The sequence below is a fragment of the Paralichthys olivaceus genome, chromosome 8 (assembly GCF_024713975.1).
Source record: "Paralichthys olivaceus isolate ysfri-2021 chromosome 8, ASM2471397v2, whole genome shotgun sequence".
NCBI lineage: Eukaryota > Metazoa > Chordata > Actinopteri > Pleuronectiformes > Paralichthyidae > Paralichthys > Paralichthys olivaceus.
In genome coordinates this window covers 13,710,452-13,729,399 of record NC_091100.1, presented here as the reverse complement: position 1 = coordinate 13,729,399, position 18,948 = coordinate 13,710,452, and the positions used below count along the sequence as shown (strand labels likewise).

Below are 18,948 nucleotides of genomic sequence, written 5' to 3'. Positions count from 1 at the left end.
AACACCTTCAGGAAGTGAGTCTCATAGAGAGTAGTTCACCGACAATGTAGAGTAAAGCTGATTGTGAATAATTAGTGATGAAATGAAAACCTAAACCCAAAGTACATCTGCTGAATTTAGCATTAGAGCGCAGGTGAAGATGTAGTCATTTATTACGAAGAACACAGATGTGATGTCATTTTATTCAGTCTGAATCCAGTTCTGAATCAGCTCATCATCAGTAAACCACAGAGATGCTGCTGTGCTAAAAGGATGTGGAGCTTTCAGCACATATTTATTTTCACTGCTCTCTGACCAATATTAAACCCGTCCTGACTCATTTATCCTTCTGCTCTGAGGGAAAATGGTGTTAGCTCCTCACTGGGGGGAGGACCTTTACTGCAATAACCTACTGTAACAAGTGGAAATATTCATTGTAGTTTATCATTCATCAAATATCCACTGCATAAATTGTTGAGAGGCTTAATGTTACCTTGTTGCACTGCTGCAGGTCACAGAATCTGATGGGTCACTGACTAACATTAAGCTGAGGTGGAAGTCATTCTCAGGTTGGGTGTGGTATTTTTAGTATTTCACTTCCATGCAGATGTTGGTTAATTGAATTAAAAAGTGTAATAACACTTTGGTGTACTCACCACAATGGCTGAGTTTTAAATTTTTGAGAGACAAGAGCATTATCATGCAATTTGCTGCATTATGGGAAATGTAGGATTCAATTTTATAGGAGCGAAGGATTATCTCAACCTCTGATGCTTCTGCTTATGAGGATAAAAAAGGTGTGTAGTTCAATGATGCATGTGAAAGCTGTATGATTTTTGTATATTTAATGTCTTTTTTTTCTCGTTTTATACCCCCCAGTATCTAGTGTGGGCAGATATAGTGATCAGTATGTCTATGCCTGCGTCCGTCTGTAATTGGATTGCTTCCTGAGCAGAACTTCAAAACCATTTGGGATTTTTTCATAAAACTTCACACTTATGTTAATCGGGTAGTGAAGTGGTGCCTTTTGAGAATTTGGGGTTTCTTGAAATTTTAATTTCTCCTGTATTTCTATGGTAACGAGTTTCAGAGTAGGCTCTCAACTCAGAACTTCTCACCAATAAGCAGCAGAGCGACACCTCAGAATGTTCTGTTGTGAGAGTGAGGATATGAAGGGATTCATTTATTATCACAGACACTGAATTGCAGGATAACTCAATACTCTGCATCAGCACTCTGTATAAACTCCATATAAAGGCAAACTAAGGTGACCATAAAATCCTGTGGACAGCTCTCAACTTTTTATGCCTCTATGCTAGCAACAGCCAGCAGCCGGACGCATTAAGCTTTCAGGCCGCCCGTCCATATGATTTTTATGAACACGATATCTCAAGAGCAACTTGAGGGAATTTCTTAAAATTTGGCAAAAGTTCATGTTGACTCTAGAATGAACTAATTCAATTTTGGAGGTCAAAGGTTAAGGTCGTTGTGACCGCTTTTAGAATGCGATATCTCAGGAACATCTCGAGGGAATAATTTCAAATCTTGTGCAAATATTTACTTGAACTCAAAAAAGAAATTGTTAGATTTCAGTGGTTTAAGGCCAGAGTCATTGGGACCTCACAAAACACTTTTCTGCCCCATGAATATGTTATCTTAAGAATACTTTGAGAGAAAGTGATTAGGTTTGTGTGGTCAAAGGTCAAGTACACGGTGGTCTCACACAACATGTTTTTAGCCTCTTGAACATGATACCTCAAGTTTGCCTTTAGCGAATTTGTTCAAATTTGACCAGTTGTCACCTGGACTCAAATATGAACTGATAAGATTCCAGTGGTTTAAAGATGATGGTAACCTTATATTAGTCTGGAAAAACAAAACCGGACTGGAAAACAGCAAGAGTTTCCAACAGCTTCATCCCACAGGCCATGATTCAAAATACGCAACCTTTACTTTTAAACCATAATCTTTATTATGCCTCTTATTATGTATCTTGAACTTGAAATGTGATTTTCATCTAAAAGAACAATACATGCTTTTAACGTGTGCATCTCTGATTTGTCTGCTTCGTCTTCTCCTCTTCCTCTGTGTGGTTGGGGTCAGGTTTAATTGGGTCTCTGGCTCGTTTGAATTGGCGGGATCTGGCCCAATCAGCATGCGGAAATCTCATGTGTCACTGATTAATTACCTGCATTTTCCGCTGCGCTAACAAGCTTAATCAGCTCCTCGTAAAGGAGCTCCCCATTAAACAGTGGGGCCAAAGGTGATGCTAAATTGACTCCCTCCCTACTCTCCTCCTTTCTCTGCCTCCTCTTGCCGTCTCACTGCTCTCACTGAAGTCTGTTTCTCACCAGTTGCTCTGCGGACTTGATTTCATCTGTGGTTCTCCGTCGTCATCTCTGCCACTATGTGTTAGGACAAGGCTTTGGGCTTGACTGACATGATGTGAGTGGTGCCGGAGCGTCAGATGTAACAGCGGGAGATTGAATCAGACAATTAATTGTATCTTCCTCGTGGTGCACACTGTGGCGATAGCAATGGAGGGGTGGAGAAAGCTTTTGGCAGAGAATCATTTCTTGTGCTTGTGCTTTTGTGTGTGTGGGTTGCTGGCCAATGCATGTGTGTGGGTGTTTGAGTGTGTGTTTGTATTGTGAATGTGTTTGTGAGACAAAGAGATTAATTATTCTAATTAGACATTCAGCTGATGATTACGTGTCAGTCACGAGCTGGTGAAGAACTGACGGCATGATGGCGTCTCTGAGAGATGATCATAGAAACCCTCTCCTGCTTTAATAAATTGTGATGTTTGAAAGCTGGGTGTTGCTTCATCATATCTGGCTTACAGTAAGAGAAAAAGCTCACATTTGAAGAAAAAAAAAAAGGATTAATAATAAGTCATTAAAATTCCTGATGATGTTTCTCTGTACTTGTGTGGTTTTGTTTACTGGAGTGAGCTCCGTGGGGAACATGGGACTAAATCCCTCCAGAGATGTTTGTTGTGTGTCTTGTCCACTTTGCATTTTTCTGAATAAACAAATGTGCACTCGGGGTGTCCCTTTCGCCTCCAGGCATATTTGCACTTCATTAGGTTGAGTAAATAAATAGGGGTAATGAAATAATTGGTTTTTCAAGTGTTTTAAGGTAAGATTTGAAGTAGTAATGTATAACCTTCAAATATAAGGATTTTTTTATTCCACAAGTCACATCTGAAGGCAGCCACCTCTTCCTCCATCACCCCTCACTTAACCAAGTTTAAGCCACGTGACACTGCCTGGCTCATTTCCACTGACAATGATTGTGCCTTCTTCTCTGTATGTGGTACGAGAATGTCTTTGTTATTAAGTCATACATATTTGATGAATTAGGACAAAGTTGTTTCATATAGACAACATGTGGCTTGTAGCTGTCAGACAGGTTATGGGAGTTTTCTGGAAGCTGGTGAAAAGAGAACTCAGGCAGCAGCTGATGTCTTATGCAGAAGATTTTAATGTAGACTTGATGCATCAAGGAGACCAGAAGGTCCAACAATATACAAACACTAACAGAGTAACATGAGCAATTGTCACCCCCAAGTCTGAAGATGTCTCCCAACAGCACATCAATGAATGGCTAGAATTGCTGTCACTCTCTATGCAACATGTATGTGTTTGCATCCTATTATATACACAGATACTGGTGTAATACGCAAAATAGTTGAAGTTGGTGAGAGCTGCAGTTGGTGCCTCTCTGTCTGGAGCATCTGAGTTAGATATGAAAGTCTCTAAGCGTACAATGCACTGATGGTTGGTCCTTTATCTATAACCTGACCTTGGGTACGGCTCAGAGAGAGAAGGGAGTATCTGTGGAATGAGTCAGGCACTCTTCTCGTAATGGTGTATAGATATAATGTAACATACATTATATACATAATGGTATATAGTGGCAATGTGTGAGGATATATAGGAAAATTCCTCAACAGTGGATACATACTAGATATTGTGACTGGTTCACAGCTTAATGTGTGAAAACTGCTGTAAACTAGAATAATGGGTTTACTACTTCCCAGTATAATGGTGAGGAAGTATAAAAAAGTATTGGCTGTGGAGAAAACAGGTTCACCTTTACATGACCCAGTGATAGATTAGCAATGCTTTGCAAATTTATTTCCATTTTGATATCCATCTATCCATCCAGTCAGCCACCCATATATGCGACATATAATTTGAGCATCTTGGGGGAAGCAGGAGCCAGCTGACATCGGGCAGGGCCCATCTTAGACAGGTTGCCAGAGAGTGACAGTTTTCTTGAGAGAAATGATGTGTCAACCCGACTGTACTATAAGTGGCTATAATCTGCATGATTTGATTTGTGAGCTTTACTCACCAAGTGTGAGGAGGAGGAGAGAAATCTGCCTTCCAGTCACTACTGAGAAAATCAACATGTAATTATTCTCCTATGTTTTTAAAGTATAGGTCTTAAAGCACTCTCCAGGAGATAGCTGTACATTCCAGTAAAAAAGATATGATGAAGAAAAGATGCTCTTTAAAAAAAATTTCAGTTATTTTTAGCCTGTAGCTGCCGTAGCAAAGTGGAAAAGCAGGGCTCCACATATAATGTGGTGAGATAATAATCTTTCAGTGATAATTTGTTCCTGTTTTTCCTGCGCTCACATTCAGGTTCAGCACAGATGTACAGAACTCAGTAGAAACTGCAGAGAGCTATTTTTGTTGTATAAACTGGTTGAAACTTGTTTCATATCTCGCTCTTTCCCCTCTGGAGGTATATGGCAAAATTTGAAGCCTTTTGAGTTTGTCTGTGTTCGTGTGGGACTCTGTTGCCCATTCTGGCTGTGTGCTGACTTTTTAACTTTGAAATCATATAATATGAATGAATGTATTTCTGCAGATATGCATGTTGTTTGTAAACATCTCTGTAAAAGCCTTTATGATTTTTAGTAGTACATGTTTGTTTGTATGTAGTCAGAGAGTAATGGCTGCGTTGTGTAGTTTCTGTTAAATCATAGAGAAAGAAAGTCGGCCCCTTTAATACACACCAAATGTAGTGAGTTCTTCCCAGGTCGAGGACCCGTCCCTCTGCAAGGTTTGGTAGAAATCAGTTCAGTTATTTGCGTTTTGTTGCTGACACAAACAAACCAGAAGAAGGAGAAGTGAAAACATAACCTGCTTGGTGGGGGAACAATCCAGAAAGATTGCAAGTCAACAGGGGCCGGAAGCATTATGTGTTCGGAAATTTCAGGTTGTCTGTCCGTCCCCTTCCTGTGAACACGATATCTCAAGAATGCCTTGAGGTAATTTCTTCGAATTTGGTACAAACATTCACTTAGACTCGAAGATGAACTGATTAAATTTAAAGGTCAAGGTCATGTGACCTAACGTTTTGAATGCAATATATCAGAAATGCTGAAAAGGAATTTCATTATATCTGGCAAAAACATTCAGTTGGACTCAAAGAAGACCTGAATAGAATCTGGTGGTCCAAGGTCAAAGGTCAAGATCACTGTGACCACATGAAGCACATTTGCCTCGTGAATGAGATATCTCGGGGAACGCGTAGAGGGAATTCTTTCACATTTGGCACAAACATTCACTTGGACTTGTTTTTCATTTTCGTAGAAAAAGGTCAAAGGATAAGGTCATTGTGGCCTCACAAAGTATGTAAATGTTTTTCTTGAACATGAGCTTAAGATCAGCTTGATGGAATGCCTTCAAATTTGGTACAAATGTTCACTTGGCTCAAAGATAAACTATTACATTTTTGGGTCAAAGGTCAAAGTCACATTGACCTCATGTTCCTGTGAATGTGATATGTCTAGACTGCCTGTAGGGATTTTCATTACATCTGGCACAATTCACTTTGACTCACAGATGACCTGATTAGACTTTGATGGCAAAAGGTCACTCTGACCTCTCAAACATATGTTTATGCCTTGTGAATGTATCATCTCAGGAACTAGTTGACGGAGACATACAACCGCAGTGAAGTAATTCTAGTCTCTTTATTCTGTCGTTGTCTTAACTCAACATATTTATGTTCTCAAAAGCAGCCTCTTATCCAGCAGCCCGTCCTGTAAAGGGAGCGGCATCATCATCATCGCTCCACTGGCCGCTGTGGGAGTGACTCATATTTCAGCACTTCTGCAATCATTTCCTCGACAAAAATAGAAAGAGTATTTCAATCAGAACATATTTTTGGGGATGTTTGAAATGAAGTGTGGGAAAGAGACATGGAAACAGGGTCATTGATAATTAAACAGCCGCATATGAGATTAATTAACAGACTGCATGTGTGTTTGATTAGAAATATGATGATGGAGCACGTTGGGCTCAGACTGGGGAGGATTGACAGCGGCAGTGGCAGCGCTCAGACTGTGAGGAGCAGAAAGAGACAGAGGGAGGAAGATGAAAGGTGGAGAAAGACAAGTGTGATGAAGTGGAAAAAGCTCAGTGTTAGAGGGAACGATGTGTACACTGCCACTTGTGTATGTGTGTGTATGCGTTTGTGTTTTCATGTCTGTGTGTGTGTGTGTGAGCCCCTGTCTCTGCAAGTTCTAAGGGTTTGTATGTTTTCTCAAGCGATGCTCCTCTCTATCTCTCTCTCAGCCCTAACAGCCACCCCCTCGCTCCCACTCTCCCTCTCTCTTTCTTCTCTGGCTGCCTCTCTCTCTCTCCCTGTTCCCTCCGTCTTTCTACCCTCCAGTCCTCTCCCACCAGGGCTTGTTGAGCAGTGGGCCAATATGTCGCTCTTCCTCTGCAAATCTAATTGGAGACAGGCTTTCATTGGCATGACATGGGGATGAGTTGCCAAATCCTTTCAGCCCTCCTGCTCGAGGCTCACTCCCCTCAGCTCCTGCACGGCACCGCCACGCACTGATGCAGCTGACGACTATACGCACCCAAGGAGGTGTCCATGACAATCTGAGCGAAATTAAACTCATGCTCAATGCAATGCTCAATGTCTTAATGCGCTTGAAACATGCAGCAGCCCCTTATGCTACTCTGGGAGACGCGTTTCATTTAAACATGTGACAGAGATAAGAGAGAGACGTCAGCACTCTGGGGAACAACCTGTGAAAAATCTAGAAAACAGAAGTGGCCGTGTGCGTAAACACTATACCTTTCCTCCGCTGGGTCCCCAGTGGGTTCCCCGAGAGTGTGGAGTCAACGTCTCAACTGTAGGTTATGCTCACATGTTAGGCAGTGGCGCTGTACCTTGGGGAGCAGAAATGAGACATGCAGTTGTATTACTAAGCTTGCTCTCTGCTGCCGTATCTGCCAAAATGTTGAATAATGCCTCACAAGTGATTCAGTCTTCGACAAGGCCTTTTTTTGGGCCAATTCCCAAAGCTAACTGTTGCAGATTCAGTACAGCTACACCTGGAATATTCAGAGATTCCATAGGCTTAAACAGTGAAGTAACAGTTGACAAGAGAGAGAGAGAGAAATGATGGAAAGAAGAGACCTGCCACAGAAAAACATGCACAAAGTACACCAGGGAAATATGAGACTCTATTTAAAACCTTTATCACAAATTTTTATTCAAAGTGCTGAGGAAATTGAAAACATTATTAAGCAAAAAGCCACAAAGGAGAAAAAAAGAGAGAAACAGAGAGAAATAAATAGAAAAAAAAAATACAACTTACAAACAAACTACAAACAATCCTGTAGGTACGATTTTAAATTAAATGAGTTCAGATCATTAACAGTAAGGACGGTCCCATTGAACGGATAACCTGATAGATATATGTATGTTATAACAAATTATAAAATAGTATAGCACTCAAAAGAGCGCAAACCTCCACCGAGGCAACGGTCCTCTTATGAGAGCACATTTAAATGTACAAAATCTTAATTTTACACATTAATATATATCAGTCCTCTTAACATGTCTAATTTTAAACAAAATAAATCCTTGATGGAGTTAAACATTTTAAAATGTTTATTTTTGTTTTTAGGTGGTAAAATCTCTGTGACATGAAGTAGGACATGATGCAGAAACAGAGGACAGGTAGGAAGAGGATAGTTTGAGGGTGAAGGGGTGGACAGAAAGAGAGAAGGAGGAAAAGGCGACACTAATGCAGACTGAGTATAAGAATGGAAATTAAATGGGGTTGATTATGATATGAAAGAGAAAAGTAGAATGAGTGGATGATTAGCCATAATCTAAGAAGAAGGGAATGATGTGAGTGTAGTGCCCTCACAGTCCCTCTGAATGACAGGTCATGTCTCACAAGTGATTAGACTGCTCTGAGCTTTGGAAAGAACGGACGAGGAGAGGAAAACCGAGACAAAGCGGTTGTCGAGGGAGGTTGAAAGAGAGATTCTGTGAGAGTAAATAAGTAAGAGGACATAACAAACAAGATCTGAAGCAGCAGGGTAACTTATACTGCTTTTAGACATACACTGAACTACGGATCATTTCCTGAAATTATCTGTTGAAGCTGTATGCAAATGTCCAAGTCAGTCATTCCAGACATTTACCAGAAGATTTCCTGCCAGCCCCCTAAAGAAATGTCTGAGTGAGCCCATGTGAGAATACAGCAGAGAATTCACAGCGAGCGAGTGGGCGAATTGATGATGTTTCTAACATGTGACTGACGCAAAACTGAAAAAAACACAAAAGTAAACAAATCTCAGGATGAAAGAGAGGAGCCATACACATTCATAAGTAAGCTGAGGAACATCTTTAACAACATTAAAGGTTCAGTTCCCCCAAATCAAAATATGTATTTGCTTTTACCCCTCATGATTCATTTACCAGTGTTTAGAGATCAGCTTGTGATTTCTGCTACCAGTCAATAAGTTATACAATAAGTGGAATTTTTCAGTTATGGTGCTCACAGCATGTAAAAATTCGACTTAAATAATTCAGAAGCAACAGTGTTTTGATTAGTCGGGATAATTTGTAGATCAGAACAGTTTTCACTGAAGCGACATTCTGCAGATGAAGCCAGGACTGTAAAACACTGAGGTCCAGAGCCTCCCCACCGAACCCAACCACAAACCAACCACGCACCAACCCTCACTCGGACACTTTTGACCAGAGGCCAAAAAGAATGTCCATATTTTAAATAATTAGGATTTTTTCATATTTCATTCATTGAGTTAACTGTTCAATTATACATGAAAGTCTAAATGTTGTTTCAAAGCTTTGTCTTCACAGCCAAGATTAACATTCTTCTGGAGAAATACTGAAAAATGTTATCTATTTACTGGTTTGCTGAAATAACATGGTCAAACTTGCTCAGTCCAAGAAGAATCCTGGAAAAAGCTCAGAAAATAATCACCATGTGCAAATAAATAAAGGAAATACCCAGCACATGACCTCAGTGTCCTCAACAGCCCTGAGCAGGAGAAATAGTCCTTAACGACGACTGTTGGCAGTCAGTTATTTATCCACATTCACCAGCACATTGTTCCTGTGATGCTGATTTTTAAATGTAACTTTCAGTGCTGAGAGCATCACAAACTATATCTATCTATTCACCTCCGTTGCAGTGAGGCGGAGGCTGAAACTCTGGCATCCCTCCCAAAGCCCTTTGTTCCTACTGAAGATGCAAATCCTTGAAAATAGGTCATATATGCTCTTTTATTGTCAGAGAAAGCTCAGTAATGTTCTCAAACTGTTGGTCACTGCAGCTTTAAGCACATGCCACTAAAATAGGAGTAAATAGGGACTATGTTGGGGACTATTTTCAGCCGTGGATGGATACATATTTTAGGTTTTATTGCATATCTATAGCAGCAAGATGGTGATAGTGCAACTGAGTCAAAATAAACTGCAGTGCACATGTTCTTTGTAATGAAGGAACATTACTGAGGTCTGTGGCACAGGAACGGCGTTACAAGACGTACGATGATTATCTCATTTGTACGATAAATTCACCCTATGTACGATGTATGATCAGTAATGCCAAAATTATCACAATATTCGATAATTTCATCATTTGAGCACATTATTAGGAGTTGTTATTATCAGTAACAGCAAAATATAGATCTACGTCTGTTTATACAATACAAAATGTACATTCTTAGATAAGACTTGCGTACGATCAGTTTCTGGAAAATAGATTAATTTTAAGCATCTAGTTCAATACTTCAATATTTCACATGTGGCAACGTTGCACAGGAAATAAGAGATGTATTTGATGTAGATGTAGATAATTTAGTAGAATAATTCATTGTTAGTTGTGATTCTGTCATGAGATTTGTTGACAGTATGAAAAATTCAAAACACATCTTTGAGATAGTGGTGTCAGTGTGGTGAACAGATGGCAGTATGGGTAATGGAAAGGGTAAGAGGAAATGCTGTGTACACTGGATCCATAGATGGAATAATAATGTCGAGGTAAATTGCATGTAGCACTCATCTTTACAATTAATTTAAAACTCAGCATGATGAAGCTGAAATGTTCAGATAATGATGGATTCGATGGAAGTGTGAGGTTAGAGGCGAATTGTGCATTAGCTGTCAGTCATGCGTGAGAATACCTTCATTACCTTGCTGAACCGAGTGCAGCGTATTTACTGTCAGTGTGGGTAAGAACGTCAGGTTTCAGCCTGCACACACACACATGCACAGACACACAGATCACCCGCCCTTATATCTCCACCACTGCCAATCCCTCCACCATCACTTGACACTACAATGTTATAACCTCATTAAAGTAAAAAGTAGGTAACACATCATTTCTGTCCCTGTGGGTAAAATAGAAGGGCATTGGGGGAGATGGGCTTTGATGTGGAGAGGAGGTAGTGCACCTAACCCGAGGAGCGTTCAGCCTCCTGCATGACTAACATGTATGACTGATTGCCCACGTGGATGGATACACGTAGTTCAGATATCTGTGTGCATGCATCTCAGATTGTTAATGTATACAGAGTGTAACAGTGCATCCAAGTGTAAATTGTCCTAGAGGGCACGTATAAGCAAAACATTTTTTACATTTATTTTTAAGTTCGATATAAGTGACTGAGAGATCAATGATTAAAATGTTATGTGATGTTATCCAAACTGAAAAGCAAGTAAACAAAAAGATCCATTCATTATCTCTACCGCTGATCCTTTAAGGGGCGTAGGGAGCTGGAACCAAACCCAGCCGACATCAGGGTTAGAGGCAGGTTAAACCCTGGGCAGCATGACATCATATCAGGGTGAAAAACAACCATTCACACTCACATTCACACCTACGAGCAATATAGGAGGCTTTCACACCTGCTCATCTCAGGTGTCATCTCATCTGTTTTTTCTGGACCTTCGGATTTATCTGTTTAATCGGAAACAAAATAACTGCTATGAAGACCACGATGTGGACCAACGGACCAAAGTTTAGTCCGACCAAAAGAGGTGGTCTCTGTCTGGATCAAACTGAATCATGGTTACGTTTGTTTGCTGTGTGAAAACACATTTTTGGATAGTTCAGAGTTTCTGACCAAGTGCATGAAGCAGAGACAGCATTAAACAATGGAAGAAGAAAAAAATAGCAGAAGCGGCTCACATGATTGCTTGTAGTCTTCGCCTCTGACGATGTCGGTAGTATTTGTTCAATTTCTCCATTTAAAGGAGAAACTGTCAAGTAAGGTAGATGCAGCCAACATAAGTGAAGATGATGGAACACACATATGTCATACAAGAGTCTTCAGTCTCCATAAATTGCACTAGACTGCATCAAATGTAACAATTTGACAAAGATATGAACGTTAGTCCAGACATTCAAGTGTGAAAACGCATTATTAACCTACTTATTAACCTAAACTACATGTCTTTGGATTTTGGGATAGAGCCATAGTACCTGAGAAAAACCCACAGACACAGGAGAACATGCAAATTCTACACAAAAAGATCCCGGTCGAACCGCAGCTCAAACCCAGAACTCTACTGTGAGGTGTATGTAAACAGAAAGATGACAGATTTAAAGGGTAGGTCAGGATTTTGGTAAATTTACTTTCATTCCAAGAGGAAGAGGAGAAGACTGATATCAATCTATCGTCTGTGAGTTGAGTAGGGAGCAGGAGGCAGAACATGTTAAAGCTCAGTAAACCAGCTGTGCCCTGGCACGGTGCCTGCTCACAGATCGTATCATCTCTGAGCTGCAGTCAGAGATGCTGCAGCAGAGCAGTTATTTATTCGTTGTACCCTCTCTAAATAAGTGAGCCTAGGAGGTGTTATTCCGTGTATTCCAAGCCAATAGTGACGTGTATTTTGTGAAAACTGTGAACATGAAAGTTTATCGATTTTAAAAGAAATGTACAAACTACATCATGTGGAACTGTGAGGATACTCTCACATTTGTTAAAGTTGAGCTTTGACTGAATACATTTCTCTTACAAGAGAAAATAAAAATATTGTGTTCAACTGGAAAACAAAACTGTCAGCATCTATTGGATAATAAAGCCGAAATACCCAGATTCTACAGGTTGCACCTTCTCAGATGTGAGGATTTGATGCTCTTTGTCATATATGATAATGAACTATCTTTTGGTTTTGGGTCGCTGTTGAATAAATGAGGACATTACACATTTAACTCGCGCAGACACGGTTGGTTCTCAAAATGTTGAACTCTTCCTTTAATTCAAAATTTTTTTGCTTGTAGAGAAGTATCGATGATGAAACAGTTAAACAGTGTTAAAGCTTCACCTGGCACCTGCAGTCGTCTCAGTCAGCTTTCACTCTGGACAAACAGATGACCCCTGACATGATGCTGCTCTCATTACAGCTCCTCTGGCATGTCGCCCACAGTCAAAAGCAATCGTGACTAATCCATCTTGACTTCTATGTTCCCACAAGTTGCTTGGCAGTTTTGCATGGGTGACTTACTTACCCTTGACCAGTCCAGGACACCAGCCATCAGGAGCTCATCTCTTCCTTCTCCCCCCTTGACAGAAACGTCTGTCCGTAGCCTACATGAAATATCATAGAACCAGGTGGCCATCTTACCTGTTGTGCTCTCCGCAGCATACCAAGTGTGTTTGGAAAGTGTTGTCACAGCTCCTTGATAATGAATGAGTCACCTTGTCTTGTGTTAAATATTCATGACCAGTTGATATTGCATTGGAGTTTATGTCTGGTAATAAGTCACAAGTAAAATACTTTGTATAATGAAAGACAACTCATATTGTTGTAACGTCTTTTCATATAGATACAGAAAAGCATTGAGCCACAAACTGTATTTAGTGTATTTGTTACTGAGGCTCGCAGGACCTGCGCCACAATCATCTCTGTCCTACCTTCTCTCTCGTGCTGCATCACTCATGACCTTGTTTGTTGATTGGCTCTCTCGTTTCCAGGACGACCACTCCATGTTTTTTCAGTTTGGACCGTCCATCGAACAGCAGGCCTCCGTCATGTTGAACATCATGGAGGAGTATGACTGGTACATCTTCTCTGTTGTCACCACATACTACCCAGGATACCAGGACTTCGTCAACAAGGTAAACAAGCAAACAAACCCTCATTATAACAGCCATGTTATATATATATATATATATATATATATATATATATATATATATATATATACCATTGATTTGCTGCATTATCATCAAGGTAAATGCTTCATCTTTCTGCATAATATAGTACTTGGCAATAAGGTAAGGACAGACATTGTAGGTGTGTCTCAATTCAGGAGCTGCATCCTTCTGAGGCTGCATTTGAAGACAGATTGCGTCACAGGGGCGCAACTAGGCCCTCCCAATTTTAAGAGACACGAAGGCTCCAATGAGTGGATCCTTCCCAGCCTAATCTTTCCCACAATTCATGGCACCCTGGTTGCAAAAGTTTTTTTAAAGAATTCATGACGCCAGCAAGAGACAAGATGTCCAGTATCAAGTATCAGGTTTCAACTCAAGCTAACAACTAACAGTACACCTGGTGTGAGGGGCTTTAAAACTTTCTTATCGTGTCCAACTGCCGCTCTGATGCTATGCGACAGCAGTAAGGGGTAGGACAAGCTGGTGATGCTGATCAAGGAAATCCTCTGTAGATCAGACCATTTCATTTTGTTTTGGCCATGCAGACTGTGTCCTCTGAAGGATGCAACCCCTGTATTGGGACACAGCCTATGAGGACTATTATCTTGAAAGATGCATTTACTAGTTTTATAAAAACTGACTCCAGAGGCAGCAGGATACTTATTATTACAGAGCTAATGGTCTTTTTCAAATGAGACACTCACTTTCACTCTCGGTCCCAGGCTTATTAGGATTATTATTACTTTTGTCATTTAAGACATTTCTTTTGCTGTTTGTTCAGCTATGCACAGATGGTGAAATGATCTTAACAAAAGCAGTGATGGTCTGGTCTCAAGTCATTATTTCAAGCTTTTAGAAATGATGACGTTTGGTAGAGACTGATGTAAGAGGGGAGAAAGTTCCAATTTCTGATTACTTTAATGGAAAAGGCAGATTGGCCGAATACGTCTGTCTGAATGCAGCCACTCACCAAGGCTTCAACCTCCTTATCTCTAGGGCTAAGAACAGACTTTTTTATAGAAGGGTTGGTTCTAAATTACGTTGAACATCAGACATCTGAATAGAATTTAAACAAAATAACCTAACCATATTTTCCAAATAATACTAAGATTGAGAGCCCACCCCCCTCTGAAATGCTTTTCACTTAGATTTTTGTTTGATAAATGTTATGTGTATCTCATACTTAGTGCTATGGTTTATTATATCTACTGTATATCTGCAAACGCTATCAAATATATTTGAAAATGACCATCTCAAAGCCTTTGTGAATTAAATAGCGTGTTTGCAACTATAATCAGCATCATGAACCCTTTTCCATCCTATGCTGGGCTCCCAGGACATAGATAAATTCCTGAACATCTCACTCGGATATTTATGTTCTTACATACAGCCCCTCTGGAAAATTGCAGCAAAATATGCTGACCTTAGCGAATGTCTTAAAGCGGCTCAAGAGAGCGGCCCTTAAATCCCTTTAGGCTTAACCATTAGATGCTGTGATATGAGCCCATAGAAAAATACATTTGACAATATCTCCGTGTGTAAGGGTATAGCCTTAAGATTACCTAATCTCGCTCTTGTTACATTTACAAAAAAATCAACCACAGCTTCCTACTCCCCGGAGACGTGTAAAGACAGAACAGTTTTGCAATCTGGGAGCTGGAGGAGGAGACATCTCAGTCAGTTTTGTTCCAGTTCCTCTCCTTAAGAACTCCACTGAATGTGCTCATCCTACACCTTTTAAAATCACATCTCCCTTTTCTCTCTAGGTTCGCAGCACCATCGACAACAGCTTTGTGGGCTGGGAGCTAGAGGAGGTCCTCCTGCTGGACATGTCCGTGGACGACGGCGACTCCAAGATCCAGAACCAGCTGAAGAAACTGCAGAGTCCTGTGATTCTGCTCTACTGCACAAAGGAGGAGGCCACCACTATCTTTGAAGTGGCTCATTCTGTTGGCCTCACCGGTTACGGCTTCACCTGGATCGTCCCCTCCCTGGTGGCCGGAGATGCAGACCATGTTCCCTCTGTCTTTCCTACAGGTACACCCTAACACAAAAGATAGACCTTGACTGTGGCCTTGATGGTTATCTAAAGTCCCCTGTTGCACAAAGCTGTCTAGTTCTTAAAATAGGACTAATTTGCTATAGATTCTGTTTAAATAATGAAATTAATATTTTAGGCTGACTGAGCAATGGTGTCAAATGCTAAGCTCTGTTCACGGTTGAATACTGGAAGAAAAACATTTCACAACACAAAGTTGTCCCACATTCTAAAATGGTCCTCTCATTCATACAGAGTTCTAAGGGTTTGTTGTGTTTTGGACAGTATTTATTTCTTGATTTCTGATGTCTCCACAGCTGCCACCCGAACAATGCTGGCAACGTGTTTTACATTTTTGTTTTGTAGATATATATAGAGACTCCGATGATCAGCTCTTCCTCAATCTTGTGTAAAGTTAAATCGATTAAAGTTCCTTTCTACCTCGCTAACATCAAAAGCAGTTACACATTTATTTATTTTTTAAATGTAGTTAAACCCACTAAAAAAAGAAGATTGAGTCCTTCCCAAAGCCCAGTAGATTAATTTGACCTGGGATTGAATGCCTATTGTTTCCATTCCCACTGCAGACAAAAGCCAGATGTGAGTGGTTGTTTGACCAGTGGAAAAGGGGCTGTGTGTAGTGGTAGTTGAGCAGTAAACAACTCTGTGTCACCATTTCTGCTTGAATCTAGATGATCGTGATTGGATGTCTGCCTGTCATTCACAGGATGTTGATTCTTCATTAACTTTTCTCCGTAGTGTAGGTAGGTTGAGCTACAAAGCCAGGTCTTCTTCACAGTGACTAGCAGCCTTCACTTCCCCAGAATCTGTATGTGTGAACAGCTTGGTAATGTACTTGGCCAGTCTGACAAGTTTCCTTGGACAAATTAAAATGACTGGCAATGTCCTCACTGCTATGTTTCCAACAAGTCGGTGTGTTCACTGAAACTCTTTCCCTTCTCATTACTGAGGTTTCCTTCCACCTGCACATTTTCAATTTATGGTAGTTAGTTTGAACGGCTAAGAACCATATTTGTTGGATACAGAAATGATGTAGCCAACATGTTTATTTGCATGTAGAGCGAGGATGTGAGATGCGATCGCAGGCGCTCACAGGATATAAATAATGTCAGGTATGAAAAGAGCTCGTAATGACACACATGAAGCTTTTGATTCACTGGCATCCACAGACGTTTTCTCACCTCGGAAGAGAAGAAAAATGGCCGCAGACGAAAACACCAGATCTGTAGGAGCGAAGAGGAGACTGTTTCATGGCTCTTAGTTCAGAGTTAGCTTAAGTCTCAATACCTGCCATTATGATAAAACGGCTCTGCTCGGCTAATGTGGAGTGATGAGGTCTGGAGTTTTCAGTTGTAGTTTTTAACAAGGAGTAGCTTTGGTGCCCTCCCTCAATATGTGTTGTATTTATCTATGGTATCTATTTGACTTTAAGCAGACAGTATAAACAGCAGAACTTTATTACCAGGGTCTTCCCATTTTCATTCACTGATCCCATCTCGTGTTTAGATAGAATCAGAGAATCAAGAGTCAGATGTCAAACTCAGGATTAAATCAACTCATGTTAACAGGTCTTTATTGATCATGACATTAAAATCCACATTATATTGAATTATTCTGTCGTAAGTTCTCAAAGACTTTGTATTAAAAAGTGGGCACAAGTGACAGATGGGCTTGTTTGCATATATGCAAATGTTCTCCTGGTGTATTTGCAGTACGCTGTGCCAGTTAGTGGCAGGCTGCATACCAATTTCTGTTAACCACAGGTAAGCAACACTTTCATTTGTTTGGGGGATCATTTGGAACTTTCTTCTCATTTTACCTTAAATCCCAAAATAATACCTCACATAAAAAAGAGCTGTGGGATGTGTGATCCAAGAGGATTCCAAGTGATGAAAAAGACCCCTCTCTCATTTTGCAGGGCTCCTCATATTGGAGTGTTTTAGTCATGTATTTCCATTTACCTGTGTGTCCCATTTTAATGCTAAAGTGAACAAGCAGGTTTGCCTTTTTTCTCAAACAGATCTACACACAATCCAAACCAGCCACGAAAAATGACCTAAAAATTCAGTTGTTTATGGGTGTAAGAAATTGATGTTCCTCATGCTTGACAAGACAACCATAACAAAATGAGCTGAAGGAGAACTGATGCTCTTATTTAGCTAATTTCCCATGTGTTTTCCACCTGCGTGATCATTTCCCTTTTATAAATAGCAAAGTTAACTCTGACACATAACAAAATAAAACATTGTAGGTATGATTCCACTCATAATTCCGACTCACTGCTCTTCCACTTTCCAGCGTCCTCTACAATGCATTCTTTTTTTTTGGTATATCTTTTTCCCCCTCGGCAGTTTTTCATTGTACTCTGCTTTCCGATTTGTATCCTCCCTCTCTTTCTCACCCTTTCCCTCCTTTTCATCTTCATGCCTCTGCGATGGCGACAGCTGTGGCCACAGGCATTGTGTTTTTTTATGGTTTATCTATCTGTCGCCCCGCCCATTCATATCTACGCAATATCTCAGGAGCGCCTTGAGGAGATTTCTTGAAACCAATCGGACACAGGGGTAAACTGATTTGAATTTGTTCCTCAAAGGTCAAGGCCACTGTGACCCCACAAAACATTTTTGGCCATAAATTTGTGACTAATCCAATTCAGTTCATCTTACTAAAGTCCTATTAATAGTATTCACTGCATATATTATACCAGTCTGGACAGACATGGATGTAAACTCCAACTTGACTGGTTGGCGATGGCAGTGTAGCCATGTGTTGATGGATGTAGCCAGGGTGTTTCATTTCTTTCTCCCTCTTCTTTTTCTTCCCTCTTACCAAACGTTCCTTCCTCTCGCCTTACTCCACCTCTCTCCTTCCCAGGGCTTATCTCAGTGTCTTATGACGAGTGGGACTACAACATTGAGGCCAGAGTCCGTGATGCAGTGGCTGTTATTGCCACGGCAACCTCCACCATGATGCTGGACCGGGGGCCGCACACGTTGCTGAAATCGAGCTGCCTTGGGACACCTGACAAAAAGAGCTCCAACACGGGCCACTCCAAGGAAATACTGAAGTGAGTCAATGCTGGGGAGTGGGTGGTTATGGGAGAACGGGGCGGAATGGCTGTGCATGTGTCCTTGCAACGTGAATTCTTTAGATGATTTATTTTTTGTTGGATGAATATGAAAAAAAAAAGCAGGACATAAAAACACAGAATATTTGAATATATTTAATTATTCCACAAAGTTATTTCGAGAAATGACCGAAACGATTAATCTATCAAAATATTCTTTTTCGGGAAGTTGTTAAATGGTTACAGCTCTAATGTGCATATTTAAAACCCATATATCTGTGCACATCTACAGGATTCTCATTTTGAAACAAAGCAATAAAGTCTGTCAGAGTTAGTTTATGCTAGCTACAACTGATAAGAGCTCTTACAGTGACGTC

At 40.5% G+C, this 18,948-nt stretch overlaps 1 protein-coding gene across 6 annotated transcripts in view; it reads left to right on the top strand.

Annotated features, from left to right (window-relative positions):
• grin2bb (glutamate receptor, ionotropic, N-methyl D-aspartate 2B, genome duplicate b) overlaps positions 1–18,948 on the top strand; it is a 102,997-nt gene that overhangs the window by 44,481 nt on the left and 39,568 nt on the right. For all 6 annotated transcript variants that reach the window (XM_020083744.2, XM_069530460.1, XM_069530458.1 and 3 more), the window contains 3 exons: positions 13,263–13,406; positions 15,212–15,482; positions 18,379–18,571. In XM_020083744.2, the coding sequence (XP_019939303.1) occupies positions 13,263–13,406; positions 15,212–15,482; positions 18,379–18,571 (608 nt within the window). The remainder of the gene's footprint in view (positions 1–13,262; positions 13,407–15,211; positions 15,483–18,378; positions 18,572–18,948) is intronic.